The 13,890-nt window shown below is 50.2% G+C and overlaps 5 protein-coding genes across 5 annotated transcripts; 2 read left to right on the forward strand and 3 right to left on the reverse strand.

Annotated features, from left to right (window-relative positions):
* Window positions 1–132: 132 nt before the first annotated feature.
* On the reverse strand, window positions 133–1,362 carry CND01220 (conserved hypothetical protein). The gene is made up of 9 exons (XM_024656964.1): window positions 1,265–1,362; window positions 1,200–1,205; window positions 1,064–1,119; window positions 933–992; window positions 679–742; window positions 531–618; window positions 379–468; window positions 280–325; window positions 133–227 (listed from the first exon to the last, which is right to left on the reverse strand). Exons 1-9 carry the CDS (start codon window positions 1,303–1,305, stop codon window positions 217–219), a joined length of 462 nt encoding a protein of 153 aa, XP_024512702.1. The 5' UTR covers window positions 1,306–1,362; the 3' UTR covers window positions 133–216.
* A 274-nt stretch (window positions 1,363–1,636) lies between these two features.
* On the reverse strand, window positions 1,637–4,197 carry CND01230 (meiotic recombination-related protein, putative). Its single transcript, XM_570348.1, has 7 exons — window positions 4,069–4,197; window positions 3,889–4,019; window positions 3,672–3,835; window positions 3,130–3,612; window positions 2,725–3,044; window positions 2,558–2,667; window positions 1,637–2,495 (listed from the first exon to the last, which is right to left on the reverse strand). The coding sequence occupies exons 1-7, from the start codon at window positions 4,148–4,150 to the stop codon at window positions 1,836–1,838; spliced, it is 1,950 nt and encodes a 649-aa protein (XP_570348.1). The 5' UTR covers window positions 4,151–4,197; the 3' UTR covers window positions 1,637–1,835.
* A 674-nt stretch (window positions 4,198–4,871) lies between these two features.
* CND01240 (dolichyl-phosphate-mannose-protein mannosyltransferase, putative) lies at window positions 4,872–7,761 on the forward strand. Its single transcript, XM_570292.2, has 7 exons — window positions 4,872–5,004; window positions 5,083–5,391; window positions 5,452–5,856; window positions 5,911–6,094; window positions 6,152–7,054; window positions 7,109–7,436; window positions 7,498–7,761. The coding sequence occupies exons 1-7, from the start codon at window positions 4,921–4,923 to the stop codon at window positions 7,586–7,588; spliced, it is 2,304 nt and encodes a 767-aa protein (XP_570292.1). The 5' UTR covers window positions 4,872–4,920; the 3' UTR covers window positions 7,589–7,761.
* CND01250 (hypothetical protein) lies at window positions 5,113–8,340 on the reverse strand. Its single transcript, XM_024656965.1, has 6 exons — window positions 8,213–8,340; window positions 8,066–8,156; window positions 7,925–7,946; window positions 7,096–7,812; window positions 6,437–7,042; window positions 5,113–6,384 (listed from the first exon to the last, which is right to left on the reverse strand). The coding sequence occupies exons 1-4, from the start codon at window positions 8,223–8,225 to the stop codon at window positions 7,753–7,755; spliced, it is 186 nt and encodes a 61-aa protein (XP_024512684.1). The 5' UTR covers window positions 8,226–8,340; the 3' UTR covers window positions 5,113–6,384; window positions 6,437–7,042; window positions 7,096–7,752.
* A 95-nt stretch (window positions 8,341–8,435) lies between these two features.
* CND01260 (conserved hypothetical protein) lies at window positions 8,436–13,787 on the forward strand. The gene is made up of 7 exons (XM_024656966.1): window positions 8,436–8,610; window positions 8,660–9,144; window positions 9,205–12,219; window positions 12,268–12,775; window positions 12,826–12,932; window positions 12,983–13,023; window positions 13,080–13,787. The coding sequence occupies exons 1-7, from the start codon at window positions 8,594–8,596 to the stop codon at window positions 13,488–13,490; spliced, it is 4,584 nt and encodes a 1,527-aa protein (XP_024512710.1). The 5' UTR covers window positions 8,436–8,593; the 3' UTR covers window positions 13,491–13,787.
* The last annotated feature ends 103 nt before the right edge of the window (window positions 13,788–13,890 follow it).

Here is a 13,890-nt window from a genome sequence, read left to right on the forward strand (position 1 = left end):
GGCGCAGAAGAAAAGGAAACAATAATGGGCGCAGGGCGCAGGAAGGTGAATTCCGAGACCACATGTAGTATATATTGACTGATCGAGGAGATACTGGCATTACATGACCAAGAAGTACATGATCACCAAGTTGCTGGGCGGACTGTTATACATGCATGCTATCGCCAAGGTATATAAAATCGACAAACTATCTTTCTACTCATGAGTACATTTTGTTTAGGATTGGACTGCAAATGATCATTAGAAAATGTTTCAGACTTTCAGATGATTTAAACGTACTAGGCTTGATCTTGAAGTGCATCTGAATGAGGGCAAAAATGAAACACTAAGGAAGTCAAGTCAGTTTGATATTCACAAGCGGCGTCATACAATACCCACTTTAAGATCCTGGATCAAGTAGTAAAATACTCGTAATCCATCAGGGTCACTAGAATCATTCACTTCCGCAAGAGCACCGATCTTGGCAGTCTACATCGAAGTTCCGGTCAGAAAGGAATAAGGCAGAACTTTTAAAAGATGTGAGAGCATACCTCGAATGAGATATGTTCCTTATCTATTCTGACTTCGAGTTCTTGCTTTCCAACGACGTTCTTCCTAGGCCATGCCACATCATCTTCTCTAGGAGTTTATGGTTTTGCATCAGCACCGTGATAGGAGGGCATGCCAAACAAAACTCACTTTGTGATTTCACTCTCTCGAACAATTCTCTTCAATTCGTCGACAACGGCGGGGGAGACGAACACTGCAGTCCATTAGCATATTTTCTCGTCTCACGTCCCCATATCCCCTCTTTATTTCCCCCACACCCGCCTCAACGATTCGCAACTGCCAAGCTTCGATTTGCTTCCCCTTCCATCCAACCACCTTGACAAACTCTTTCTTCTTTTTCTCAATCCCCTTTTCCAACCCGGCAGACGTAAAACACCACGTACTCTCTTTTCGAATAAGACTGTCATTTCGGTAGTTGGAGTTGTTGGCATATCGAATACGTCCTTATGAGTCGCTGTCAGTATCAAAGGTATTACCACACATTTTTATCACCCTCTCCTACAAATGGACTCACCGTAGGAGTATTCGAACTCAAGGAACTCATGTCCATGTGCACCTTGATGACCAGTGCTACGTGTTTCGTCAACTCCATGATCTTACACAGGACCCTTGCCTTCCTGATATCCTGATCATTGTCTGACGACACTCACTAGTAACTGCAATTCAAGCCTCAAGTCAGCAAGCTTCTTCACAGCATACATCTCCTAACACTCACCGAAGGTAGAACTTGTCTTTCAAAAGGTCTTCTGTTGACATTTTAACAGTTTGTATGGATGGATACAGAAGAGGGTCGCAGAGAGGATGTCAATAGAGAATAGCAGCGAGAAGAGCGTGCCGAATCCCTCTAGATAGCTCGGGATTATCAACACACATGAAGGAGATGGAGGTCACCGGGGATTTTGTTCAACTCCGCGAGTGTGGCACTTATTACCAAATGCATACCTACAGCCGTCAGACTTTTTACAACATACTACTACGTATTTGACAGCTGCTTCATTCGTTTACTGAAGTGCAAACCAGTTTTAAAAAGCATCTTAAATACAACCAGGGCTAACGTGCCAATCGTTAAACCGATCTCCTTGCTCGATCAGTAGCATTTTTTGCATGATAAGGCGAAGTAGGCTATAAAACAGTAAAAACTAATCGACACAATTGCTAAAGGCTAACGTAAATACTTCTCACGGCTTCCAATTTTCCTTTCTTCCATCCTCGTCTAATCCACACAAATGGACTGTCTACTCGACTCCGCATCCTTGCTCATCATTAACATCTTCGTCGTATCCCACTTAGAGCTCGTTCTTGGCGCTCTTGCTGGCGGACGCGCTGACACTGCTGAGGGAAGAAGAGTAGGAAGCAGCACTCTTGCTGGCAGACGATGCCTTGCTCGCAGCAACAGCACTAGCACTGAAGGCACTCTTGCTAGCCTGGGTATAGGCACTGCTCAAGCTTCTGGAGAGACTTGCAGAAGACTCAGCAGCGGCATTGGTAGCAGACACGGCAGAGAGGGAAGCAGCCTTGGAGGCAGAAGAGGCGGAGAGGGAAGCAGAATGGGCTGCAAGAGAGGCAGCGTGGGAGACGGATGAAGCGACGGAAGCAGCAGAGGAAGAGGCGTAGTGGGCATGGCTGGAAGCCGACTTGCTGGCAGCAGAGGCAGAGCTGGTCAAGGCGGGACTGTTGGCAGACTTGGCAGCGGCCTTGGAAGCGGCAGATGCCTGAGAGTAGAGGCTGCTGGAAATGGAATAGGCGGCAGACTCGGCCGCAGCAGAAGCGCTAGAGGCAGAGGATATTGCGCTGACAGAAGCGACAGAAGCAGCAGAAGAGGCGCTAGACGCGTAAGCGTTGGCGGCAGAGCTAGCAGAGGTGATAGCAGCCTGATAGACAGAAGAGACAGAGGCATAAGCCCGGTCGAGCTTCTCCTCAGCGGTCAACTTGGAAGCAGTAAGGATCTGAGAAAATGTGATCAGTTCAATTGATTTTTTCATATGGGACGAAATGAAATCCAACTCACCTCAAGGACATTGGAAAGCTTGTCCTCGGCAAACTCGACACCGTGGCTGATAGTCTCTCGGATGGCAGCAAGAATCTGTTCAACCTTGTTCTGAGATTGGACGTAGTGGACTGGCAAGCACGTCAGTTTGTACTGACATAAGAGGCTCGGTCTAAAAAGAAACTTACTTCGGACCTCGTGGAGAAGAGACTGACGACCGCTGAACTTGGTGTCGTCAATACCGTAGCTTCTCAACTGAGCACGGAGTCTCGCATCAGGCCAAGCAAGGTAGGGAGCAGAAGTGGCGCCGTGGTACTTGTTGCTGATAAGGTTGATGAGATCGTCACGCTTGGCCTCATAGTCGGACTTGATGTAACCGTGTTGAACAAGGTAATCTCGGATCTCAGAGTCTTCCCAGCCACTCCAGACAGTAGACTTGGCTCGAGTGTAGTGTTCATCCAAAAGTTTCTCGTACTTTTCTCTCTTGAGTTCAGCAGCCTCAGTGCTGCTTCAAAGAAACGTCAACACAACCATTTTCGAGTCAATAAAAGTTCCACCCTGGACGAAACCAAAGGGGACGTGTGAGGACTTACATGACACCTTCGGAGATCAACCAATCTCTCATTTGACTGTCAGACCACCTGGAGTAGGCAGTGTCCTTGGCGTCGTAATAGTTATCCTTCATAAGTTCCAAAAGCTTCTCCCTGGCGGTAGGCTCGGGGTGGACGATACCATGCTCAACGAGCCATTCATGGATTCGGCTAGTGGACCAAGCTTCGTAGAAGGGGTCGGTAACCTTCAAGTAAGCGACACGAACATTGTTAAGAAGAGCGGCACGTCCAGTAGGCTCGGGAGTGGAAACAACGTTATGCTCTTCAAGCCAAGTTCGGAGCTGGTTGTCGTCCCACGTAGAGAAAATGTAGTCCTTGGCGTCGTCAAAGGCTTTCTGAACCGTGGCAGAAGCATGAACAGCCTGGCTGGCAGCAGCATTATAGTATCCGTTAGCAGCGGAGGAAACGGAAGAGGCCGCCTGGGCGGTGGGATGACCATAGACAGCAGTGGAGGCGGCGGAAAGACTGCATTTGAGACTTTTAAGGAACTGTGTCTTCAAAGTTATAGACTAGATATGACTTACTGTTGCTTAGCTTTGACGAGGAGCTCTTCCCTCCCGGAGGATGGGGACACAACTCCCTGTTCCAGCAGCCATTCTCTCAACTGGCTCTCTGTCCAGGTGCTGAGCAACTTTTCGCTGACACCTTCATAGTAACCCTGGGCGGCCCCAGCAGAGCCTGCACCCCACTTCACTTCATGTCAAAACGAATCCAGAATATTGTGGTCCCAGAAACACCTACCTTGGCGGCAGCATCTGCATGGGCAGCGACCTGCTTTTGAATCTCGGGGAGAGTTGCCGAATCCTTGATAGCCACTCCCTGTTCTTTCAAGAACGCGACAGATTTGTCGAGCGACCAGTCTTCATATGCAGCTATAGCCTGCTTAGTCGTGTGTTGTGAAAGTGGCGGGATGGCACTCACGCTTCTCCTTGCCGAAGAGTTTGGCATCCGAGGTGGCAGCTACTGCGAGAAACGTGTAGAGAAGGGTCTTCGTTACTCTCATTATTTGGTGTGTGATTAAAGTGTATGTGGGAAGGAAGAATTGACGAGATGGAGCCGAGTAATATACGGGTGTATCAGATGGGCACTCCTCATCATCTCTCCCAGCCAGCCTGTGAGGGGCCACCCGCTTGCAGAAATGTCACCATCGATAACCCACCGTCATAGCTGCGACGACCATGACGTCACCCAATGTACAACACGGTGGCTCAGGATTCCCACGCTGGTCAGGGCGGCTCCCAACGGGTCCATCATCGTTCCTCTCGCGTTCCTGCACTCGTTCAACGTCGTTGTACATAAGCTCAGCCTAAAGCGCTTTTACGTTCTTGTACTAAGACCATCACTATGGCTCGGAGTAGACAGGGCAAGAGAGTCACCATACTTGTCAACGTAAGGGCATTCCCGATACTGCATTGACTTCTTCCTTGCCCGGCCATACCCTACCAGCCCGCGTTTATTACATTGTACAAGTATGCCATTTCACCTTCCGTGCATACAATGCGTCTTCTGCCATTGGCAAATCATCAACGTGGACAGCAGAATGCAGTACAAGTCTTCAAGTGATTGTAAAGACCCATTTCAACGCCAGTCAAACCTGCCACATCACAACGAAATCGGTCGCGTTAAAGAACTTGTCGCGTTGTCGCCGCAACTTCGTTTGCAGCCGCGCTCACCGCTTCGTCGCCGGCCATCTTTCTTTGTTCGTGCTCTCCCGACAGATATATATCAGAGTCCTTTGTTCTTCTACCTACCATCCCAATTCCATCTCTAAATATGTCTCTCGCTCCTCGCAAGAGGCGCACGGACAGGAATGAGTCCCCATCTCTCCCCGTCAGGTCTTACAGCGACGACGACAAGGTGAATCTGCAACTCGTCCCAAGTTATAATGATAGAGACTGATCAGTTTATACCTTTCAAAAAACAAAAACAAAACAGCAACGTACTCCCAAACCACCCCTTTCAGCCCCATATCTCCGTCATGAGTACATCATATCTTGGTCAACAGCAACCGCATTGACCGTCGTCGCCTGTATCGTCCGATTCTGGCGCATTGCCCATCCGGACCAAGTCGTCTTTGATGAAGTCCACTTTGGGTCCTTTGCAGCTCAATACATCAAGAGGGAGTATTATTTCGATGTTCATCCACCTCTGGCAAAGATGTTGAATGGTTTGGCGGCTTGGTTTGTTGGGTTTGATGGGAACTTTGGGTTTGATCAAATTGGCGATAGCTATACAGAGGCTAGTGTACGTAAATTCAACTTTCCCATAAAGAACCTCCAGGAAGAGCGTTTAACAAAAAGGCAGGTTCCCTACGTTGGGATGAGAAGCTTCTGTGCGATCCTCGGCACTCTCACGATCCCCGTTGTTTACGCCATCATGCGAGAATCTGGCTATCCCGTCGGCATTGCTGCTTTTTCTGCGGCTCTGATCCTATTTGACAACGGCCACATTACCCAGACCCGACTCATTCTCCTTGACGCCCATCTCGTCCTCTTCATGGCCCTTTCCCTTTTTTGCTACGTGAAATTCCACCAATACAGATATCAAGAATTTTCCCGGGCTTGGTGGGGATGGTTGCTTGCCACTGGATTTTGGCTGGCTTGTACTTTGGGATGTAAGATGGTGGGCTTGTTCACCTTTGCGACAGTCGGCGCTGCTGTTATTTGGGACTTGTGGGAGATTTTGGACATCAAAAAGGGGCATTCTATGGTATGTGGAATATATCTCGATTAGCGATAGTCGCAGTAGCTTATGATCCCCTAGTCCTACTGGACCAGGCATTTCTGTTACCGTGCCATCGGACTGGTAATCGTACCATTCTTCGTTTACCTGTCTTTCTTCTGGGTGCACTTCAAGATTCTCAAGTTTTCCGGTCCTGGTGACAGTTTTATGAGCCCTGCTTTCCAGGAAACTCTGGAAGGGAATGAGTTGCTGTTGAACGCTCAAGGTGAGTATTCTTGCTAGCAAGTTCCAAGCGCTTCCTGATGGTCTTGACATTATAAAGAAATCCGATACTACGATACTATCTCTTTACGCCACAAGGACACGAAGCAATACCTCCACTCTCACGAAGAACGATACCCTTTGAGGTATGATGACGGCCGTATCAGTTCCCAAGGCCAGCAAGTCACTTGCTATCCCCACAACGACACCAACAACCACTGGCAAGTCATCCCTACCAAGGAAATCCCCGAGTCTGGTCGTGGCAGGATCGTGCGACACAACGATGTCATTCAACTGAAGCATGTCAACACGCAGACCTTGTTGCTTACGCACGATGTGGCTTCACCTCTTATGCCGACCAACCAAGAGTTCACGACTGTTTCTCCCGACAAGGAAGACAAAAGAAACGATACCTTGTTCAAAATGGTGCTCGACGACGCTCATGATGGTGAAGCGTGGAAGACCTTGTCTGGGCACTTTAGACTTATCCACGTACCTACAAAGGTCGCTCTTTGGACACACCCTAAAGCGCTTCCTGAGTGGGCATTCGGTCAGCAGGAGGTGAACGGCAACAAGAATGCCGCCGAAAGATCGACTCTCTGGTTTGTTAATGACATCGTGGAGGATGGGCAGGGTTTCGACTTCAAGAACCGTACGGTTCATGTCGAGCCCAAAGCCGTCAAGAAGCGTGCATTCATCAAAAAGTGGTTTGAGCTCCAAGTTCTTATGCTTCAGCACAATGCGGGTCTTACTTCCACTCATCCTTACCAGTCTACACCCATCGAATGGCCGTTCTGCTTGAGTGGTATCAGTTTCTGGACACGTAATGAGGGTCAGCAACAAATCTATATGATCGGAAACCTCCTTGCTTGGTGGATCTGTGCTGTCTCTGTGTCCGTCTACGTCGGAGTTGTCGCGGCGGATATGCTTGCGAGGAGGCGAGGAATACATCCTATCGAGGATGGTAAGCGCCGTCTTTCTCTTATCATGCCAAGTTGTGCTGACAACTCTTGTGCAGGTGTACGAAACCGTTTGTATCGCAATACTGGATTCTTCCTCGGGGCCTGGGCGTTCCACTACTTTCCGTTCTATCTCATGAATCGACAACGTTTCTTGCACCACTACCTTCCCGCTCATCTTGCTTCCGTCCTCGTTGCCGGCTCGGTGATGAACTTTATCCTCATTGAGGCTGTCAACTATCCCATCAGTATTGCCGGTCCGACCACAAGACTGCGGCCAGCAGTGCGTGCCAAACTGAACAAATCAGCCAAAATGGTGATTGCTGGTCTGCTTGTCGTTGTGATCGGAGTGTATCTCTTCTTGAGTCCATTGACGTATGGCCAATCGTAAGTTCAATAGCCGGTTGTTGCATGATGATGTGACGTTTGAGCTGACATGGTTTCATAGGATGACTGGAGAAGAGGTGAATCGACGAAAATTGTTAAGTACTTGGTCATTACATTTTGAGGCCAAGAAGACGCATTCGATGGATGAGTGATGGTATGTCAAAGGGTAGTTACTGCCATAGATTCAGATGTATTGCCCGACGTCAAACAATTTTGTGGGCCATAGAAATGCTGTTTCACCCCCGGCTTGATTTTCAGTAATTTTCCCGCGTCTCAGGCATTATCATATCCCTATACATCCCATACGTATGCACACCTAGTGGTGACCCTCGTCACCGTGTCCGTGTCCGTGTCCGTCCCAAGGATGTCTGAGACCCTACAGTACAATCGTCAGCGGTTACTCATGCTATTTTGGCGCAATATCTTCTTGATAGGCGGGATACAGTCGAAGAGGGGGTTCAAACGTGTTGAAAGGGAAAATAACTAACGATGAGGGCGGGACCGTCTTGTCTGTAAAATCATGTTAGCATTCGTTCTTAAATATCACGAGTCCCTTCACTCCTCCATTCATCTTTTTACATCTCACGACCTCACACTAGACTTGATCGAATGTGAGGACTGCAACTCACCTAGCACGATAGAAGATGAAGAACCACATGCTGGCACCGAGAGCCTTGGCGAGACCGCGGTGGAGAAGGGAAGGAGGATGGGGGTGGAATCCTGGGACCAAGTGGGTTAGCCATCGTATCCGGCCCGCGGAGGCAAGCTGAACGCACCTGGGCCTGCCATTGTGCTGATTACTGTGGAGCAGAGAGAGACTGGTTGAATGCGCTGCAGATGGTTGGCTGGATCGACGAGAAGGGAGAGGATGTAGGTGATAGTTTTGATCCCGAGGGGCACACGTGGTATTGGTTATTTGTGATTGATCGCGTCGCACACCGCCGCCGCTGCTGGTGGTGGTTTCGACGATTTATTATTGCTGCTCGATAATGTGTGCCGGTGAGTTTACGCTGCTGCATTGAGCACTTTGACCTTGTACTACGCCCCTCCGCAGCCTCCACTAGCGCGGCGATTAGCAGCCGCACCATCTGCTAGTCTCATCGGCGCCGACCTCATGAGATGCTCCCGATTTACCGCCGAGTCCGCCATCACAAGTCATGAACAGCGGCCACCAGTGAGTTCGCAATCAGCGCTTGCCTAATTGTCTCACAATCCCTCTACAGATGGCCCCAACAGGACGGGTACCAGCACGGCCTCCACCAAGACCATCAGCGCACTTCGCCTCCGCCCGCCACAGCAGATTCATACACAAGCACCTTGCCTCCCCTCACCACAACCACCCCCATACCGCCCGTATCCCAAATTCTACGAAGCTCTCCGCCCAATAAAAAGCTAGGTCCCACGTGGTCTGTCCGCTCGTCGCCACCTTCTTCACGCTCTTCTTCTCTGTCCAATGCTGCTCCATTCCCTCCCATTCAGGCTCTGCCTCCACCGATGTCTCACCAACCGCTGCCCCAATCGCTTTCCCCTCCGAGGACGAGCTTAGTATCTCCTAACCCTGTCTACCCATCTCCAAATCGTCCCAGATGGGCAACTCGGCCGCCTTCTCCGCAGCCACCGCCTTCCTCTCTTGACGCCATGCTGCAAAGAGGCGCAGGTCCGCATTCCCAGTTATCAGCAACACGCCGTCTCAGTGCCGCGCACCCGGGTGCGTATCGTTCTTTCAATCGAATGAATGTAGATTCTTACCGTGATTCTTCGAACAAAGCGCAAACCTTTGGACTTCCTGAGCATCCTCCTTTACAACCCTTGCATCTGCATGCTACAGAGGCCGACAGAGAAGGACCGTTGCCAAAGGCAAATGCGAATGATGGGACAGGCTCATCCGAACGAATTACCACCATCCCCCTCAGACGAGAATCGCCAGAACCTTCGTCACATATGCCGCCTTTAGATGAGCCTGTAGAGGTTTCTAGGCCACCTACCCCTCCCCTTCCACTGCCATCACCTGCTCATCCGCCATCGGATCGACCGCCAACTCCCCCCCTGCCTCCCAATTTAGCATCGCCTCCACCCACCGCCTCTCCCCGACCACCGACTCCACCCCTTAATCCGCCGCCAGAATCAGTACCTCCCGTCAATCACCTGCACCCACCAGATCGACCTGTTAATAATCCAAACAGAGTAGAGTTGGACGCCGGCACTCTCACACAAGCTTTCAGCCTTGAGAATTATGATGCCGGTCGATTCGTTTCTGCTATTCGTGCACAGCGTCAAGCCCATCATCCCGCGAATCCTCATAAAAGGAAGTCGAATATATTGGCTTCCCCGGAGTCGCATACACCTGAAATTAAAGGAATCAAGTCCGTGCCAACTTCGCGGCCTCCTAAACAAAAAGCCAAGCGTAGTCGGATACGACAATCTCTGCCTTCACAGGACCACCCAGTTCCAGAGCGAGTCCCCTTCCCATTACCCTCTAGACCTTTTGGATACCCGGAAGGCGCGGTTCCCAGTGGTCTCGATGGTCCCAGCGCTCCAAGTTCTTCGACTGCTGGTCCGGGTCCCGTTGCATCAGGCAGCGGAGTGAGGAGAAACCGCCCGAATTCTCTGCCTCCTGAATCTGTTGAAGGCCTATCCATGGGTTCTATCTCTGATCAATCGCCGGCGACCCAGACGGTCACAACACTACCTAATGTCGGATCGGCGCTTCCCCCTACAATCCCTGTACACCCCCCTGTCCCGGTCGGCCGGCGTGTCCCCTTTGATCCTCGCATCCCAAGCGATCCCCGTATCCCAGCTGAACCTCGTGTCTCGTGTGACACTCTTTTTCCGGTTGATCCTCGCATGCCTGTTGGCTCTCGAGTCGTTACTGACTCTCGTACATCGATAAAACCTCGTGCGCTCTTTGCTTCTCGTGCTCCGATCGACCCTGATGTGCCCCTCGACCCTCGTGCACCTGTCGATCCTCGCACTAGGCGTCCTGGGTCGCGCCCCGTTAGTCGTCAATCAACGCCTGTTTCTGTCATTAACGGCAAGCAGGAGGCGATCAACCTTCCACAAGGTCCAACGTCCATGCATAGAAGCGAAAGTAAGGGTACTTCAGTCATCCCCCCTAGGAAATATCATGGCAACCAGCCAGCACAACAAATTGCATTATCTCATCCAGGTGTAGCTCATGTCGCTGCCAATATCCAAAGCGCGTCTGCTCTTCAGTCTCTTCAAGGAAAACCCCTTAGTCAATCCGAGGCTTTTCTTGCCGCAAGGGCAGAGATGGAAGCCAAAAAGTTTTCGGGAGATCCCCATAACCATATCAGCAGTAACCTTTCCGGGTCGGCAGAGGGTCGGCATAAAAGTGCCGGTATCTCCGCCGTTGGGCACAAAGTGCAACATGATGCTCAGGCTGATGACGACAACGAGCCTAAGCATTTCAGATTGCCAAAACATCTGTTATCACTTTTCAAGATGAATAAAGGCTTGACTGACAGTATAAGTGAGTCGACAGCATCGTCCGATGCCGAGCCACCAAAGAGCGCAATGGCAGCGACTGTTGGATCAGCTACTGTCGATGCTGTCACAGTCGAGCCTGCGACCGTTGAATCAGCTACTGTCGATGCTGTCGCGATCGAGCCTGCGACCGTTGAATCAGCTACTGCCGATGCTGTCGCGATCGAGCCTACTCCTAAAACGCAACCTATCGACGATGCGCCCGTCGCCGAATCTTCGCGCCCCAGCGATCCCAAACCATCTTCCGTCCCATTATTAGAAGAGCCGCGCGAGCAGCCCAAAGTGCCGCTTCCCCTACCTTCTGGTGTCAAGTCTGATTCTTACCCTTCTGCTGCGCGAAAGAAGCTATTTGCATCTGTACATGGAAGCGATCCCCCAGCTAGACCCTTGAAGAAACGGAAAGGGCCTGCTACCTCTCGCAAGAGGAAACAGGCACCCGTCCCACCTGAAATCTCTCTCGCTCATGTTCCCCCAGCCAGGACGTCCGAGCCCCGGGCACCCCGAAAGATCAAGAAGGTTATCAACATCTCCTCCGGGCTCTTTCCCCCTGCTGTCATTGAAGACATTGAGGGGCTCCCTAATCAATCGACCCCTTTGTTTGACGCATTGGACTTTGGACGACAGGAAGAAGAGCCAGATGACCGAGAGATGCGTGCCGACGGCGATTCCTCTGTCGATTCCAAAAATCTCGTTGCAAGGCCCCGTGATCGGAGTTCATCTGTATCTTCTCAGGCAACGCGACTTTTGCAGCCATCTTTCGGGCAAGTACGGGAACCCCTCTTCCTGTCAAAAAGTCCTACGTTGTCCCCAAATTCTCCCGCCCAAACAGTCAAAATAGAAGTTGACATTAAATTTGATGAACCGGATCCAGCCGTAAGGGCCGATCCAGGAGCGGGACCTTCATCTATTGGTTTGAGATCTGCGCAGGTTGATGAAAACGGTGTCATCACTGTTAGCGATCAGTGGCCAGATGAGTCTAGGGCCGTCGTTGGTCCCTCTGGGGCTGATCAGGCTGACGAACTTTTGATGCGCTATCAGCTGACGGTCGATAGGGAATCCACACCTGCTTCGCTTGATATTGTTCTTAGCCGCTCCAGTACAGAGGAGAGATTTACTGAGACATGGTCCTCTCCAGAAATTCCTCTCGCTTCTTTGAAGTCTAAGAATCTCCAAGCTTGGTCATGGCGCGATAAGTCTCATGATTCCTTGGACAGGTTGTCAGTTGTTTTACCTATCAGTAAAGCAAGGAGGCGCAGGTTGATCCAACGGGGCATCTACAGTATGTAATTAAGCTGATGAGAGGTAATGTGACTAATCAGATTTACAGATCCCTCTGAAGATGATGCCTCAGAAGACGAGCTTAAGCATCCAGCTGGACGCGAAAAAGCTCACCGAGAGCCTCCACCAATGGCTGCCCCACACGGAATGGCTGACTACCAACGATCTACACAAGCCGCCACATCTCGGAGCTCCCTTCGAACTCTTTACACTGTTATTCCCCGCGAGGGCTCACCGTACAACGTCCGTGTCCGATCTCCTTCGCCACTGGCTTCCCGATTACCTCCGGGCGTCCCTCCCGTCCCCGAAATGTATCAGGATGTTCTCAACGAGACGTTGCTTGATAGATGCACTGCAAGGGAGTGTCGATGGGATGACTGCAATGCTGTCCTCGGAAGTGAGAATACACTAGGGATGCACGTGCACAGGCATCTGGCGAATGAGGAAGGAGCGAAAGATACGTGGAAAATGCAGCTAGGTATGAGCAGCTGGATCTTTACTGGATACAAGGGTGGTAGGATGAAAACTGAGGCCGTCCCTAATGAATATCTTTATAAGTGCGTCTAATGGTCAAACGGGTATGGGCAGGGCTGACTTATCGCCGTAGGTGCTTGTGGAGAAAGTGTGATGAACCATGCTTCACTACCAAGGAAAAGCTTCTACAGCACATGTTATCGAAGCATGTGTCCGGTAAACTGATCTGTCCATATGGCTGTCAGTATTTATACCTTCTCATGAGGTTCATGACTAATCATTTATCATAGGGTGTCGATATGCTTGCCCTTCGGCAAATACCTTGGCTAGAGTATGTTTTCTGCCCTGATCCTGATGCATATAGCTCCGCTAATCACATATCCACAGCACATCACAAAAATTCATGCAAAGACAAATGATCGACCTCGTCCCATGCTGCTTCCTTCCTCGCTCCGTCGACTCTCCCCGCCAACACCCCTCCCCCTTCCCATGTCCGTTCCGTCATACCTCCTCCAATGTACTGCCCTTCCACGACCTTGTCGATCCGTACGGGAATTAAAACGCCTTCGTGAGGAGATTATAGACTTTTGTGCTACTCCAGATCATCCTGTTATGGCAGCGTGGCAGGAAAATGACGATGATGTCAAAATGAAGCATATGTTGGATGCTAGCAGCCCTGCCAAGGAGCCGATGACATATATCGATAATTATGAGTATAGTCAAGAAGACGACGCTTCTGAATATGAACAAGGAGGTGGTAGGACGACCTCATCATCTGAAGACAGCGGTGATGGATAGACGGAAGTAGGTGAGATAGCTGGAAAAATACTATGGGGCAGGCGGTACCCATCCTTCCGAGATTCAGTTAGGGAACCGAAATCGGACACAGAGTAGATGGGAAGGATCTTGATGACCGTGCAGAAGGTTAATCAAAAAAGTTTTGCGTCATGATTGTACTTGTGCTAAATTGTATCATATAAACTGCCCTTTATAATTTTGGTATTTTACGTGATCTCACGAGTCTTGAGAGCACTGTCAAGGATTAGCGAATAACTGCATTATATTCATTTGTTAGAATCATGTACTTATATATGCTGTTTGAAAATGATGGAGCTGGGGCAGAGGACACAAACCCGATGCAGGCATCCATCAACAAACGAAACTTGTTGGATTGTTGCTATCTTATCTCTTGACGTCA

The sequence above is a fragment of the Cryptococcus neoformans genome, assembly GCF_000091045.1.
Source record: "Cryptococcus neoformans var. neoformans JEC21 chromosome 4 sequence".
Classification (NCBI taxonomy): Eukaryota; Fungi; Basidiomycota; class Tremellomycetes; order Tremellales; family Cryptococcaceae; genus Cryptococcus; species Cryptococcus deneoformans.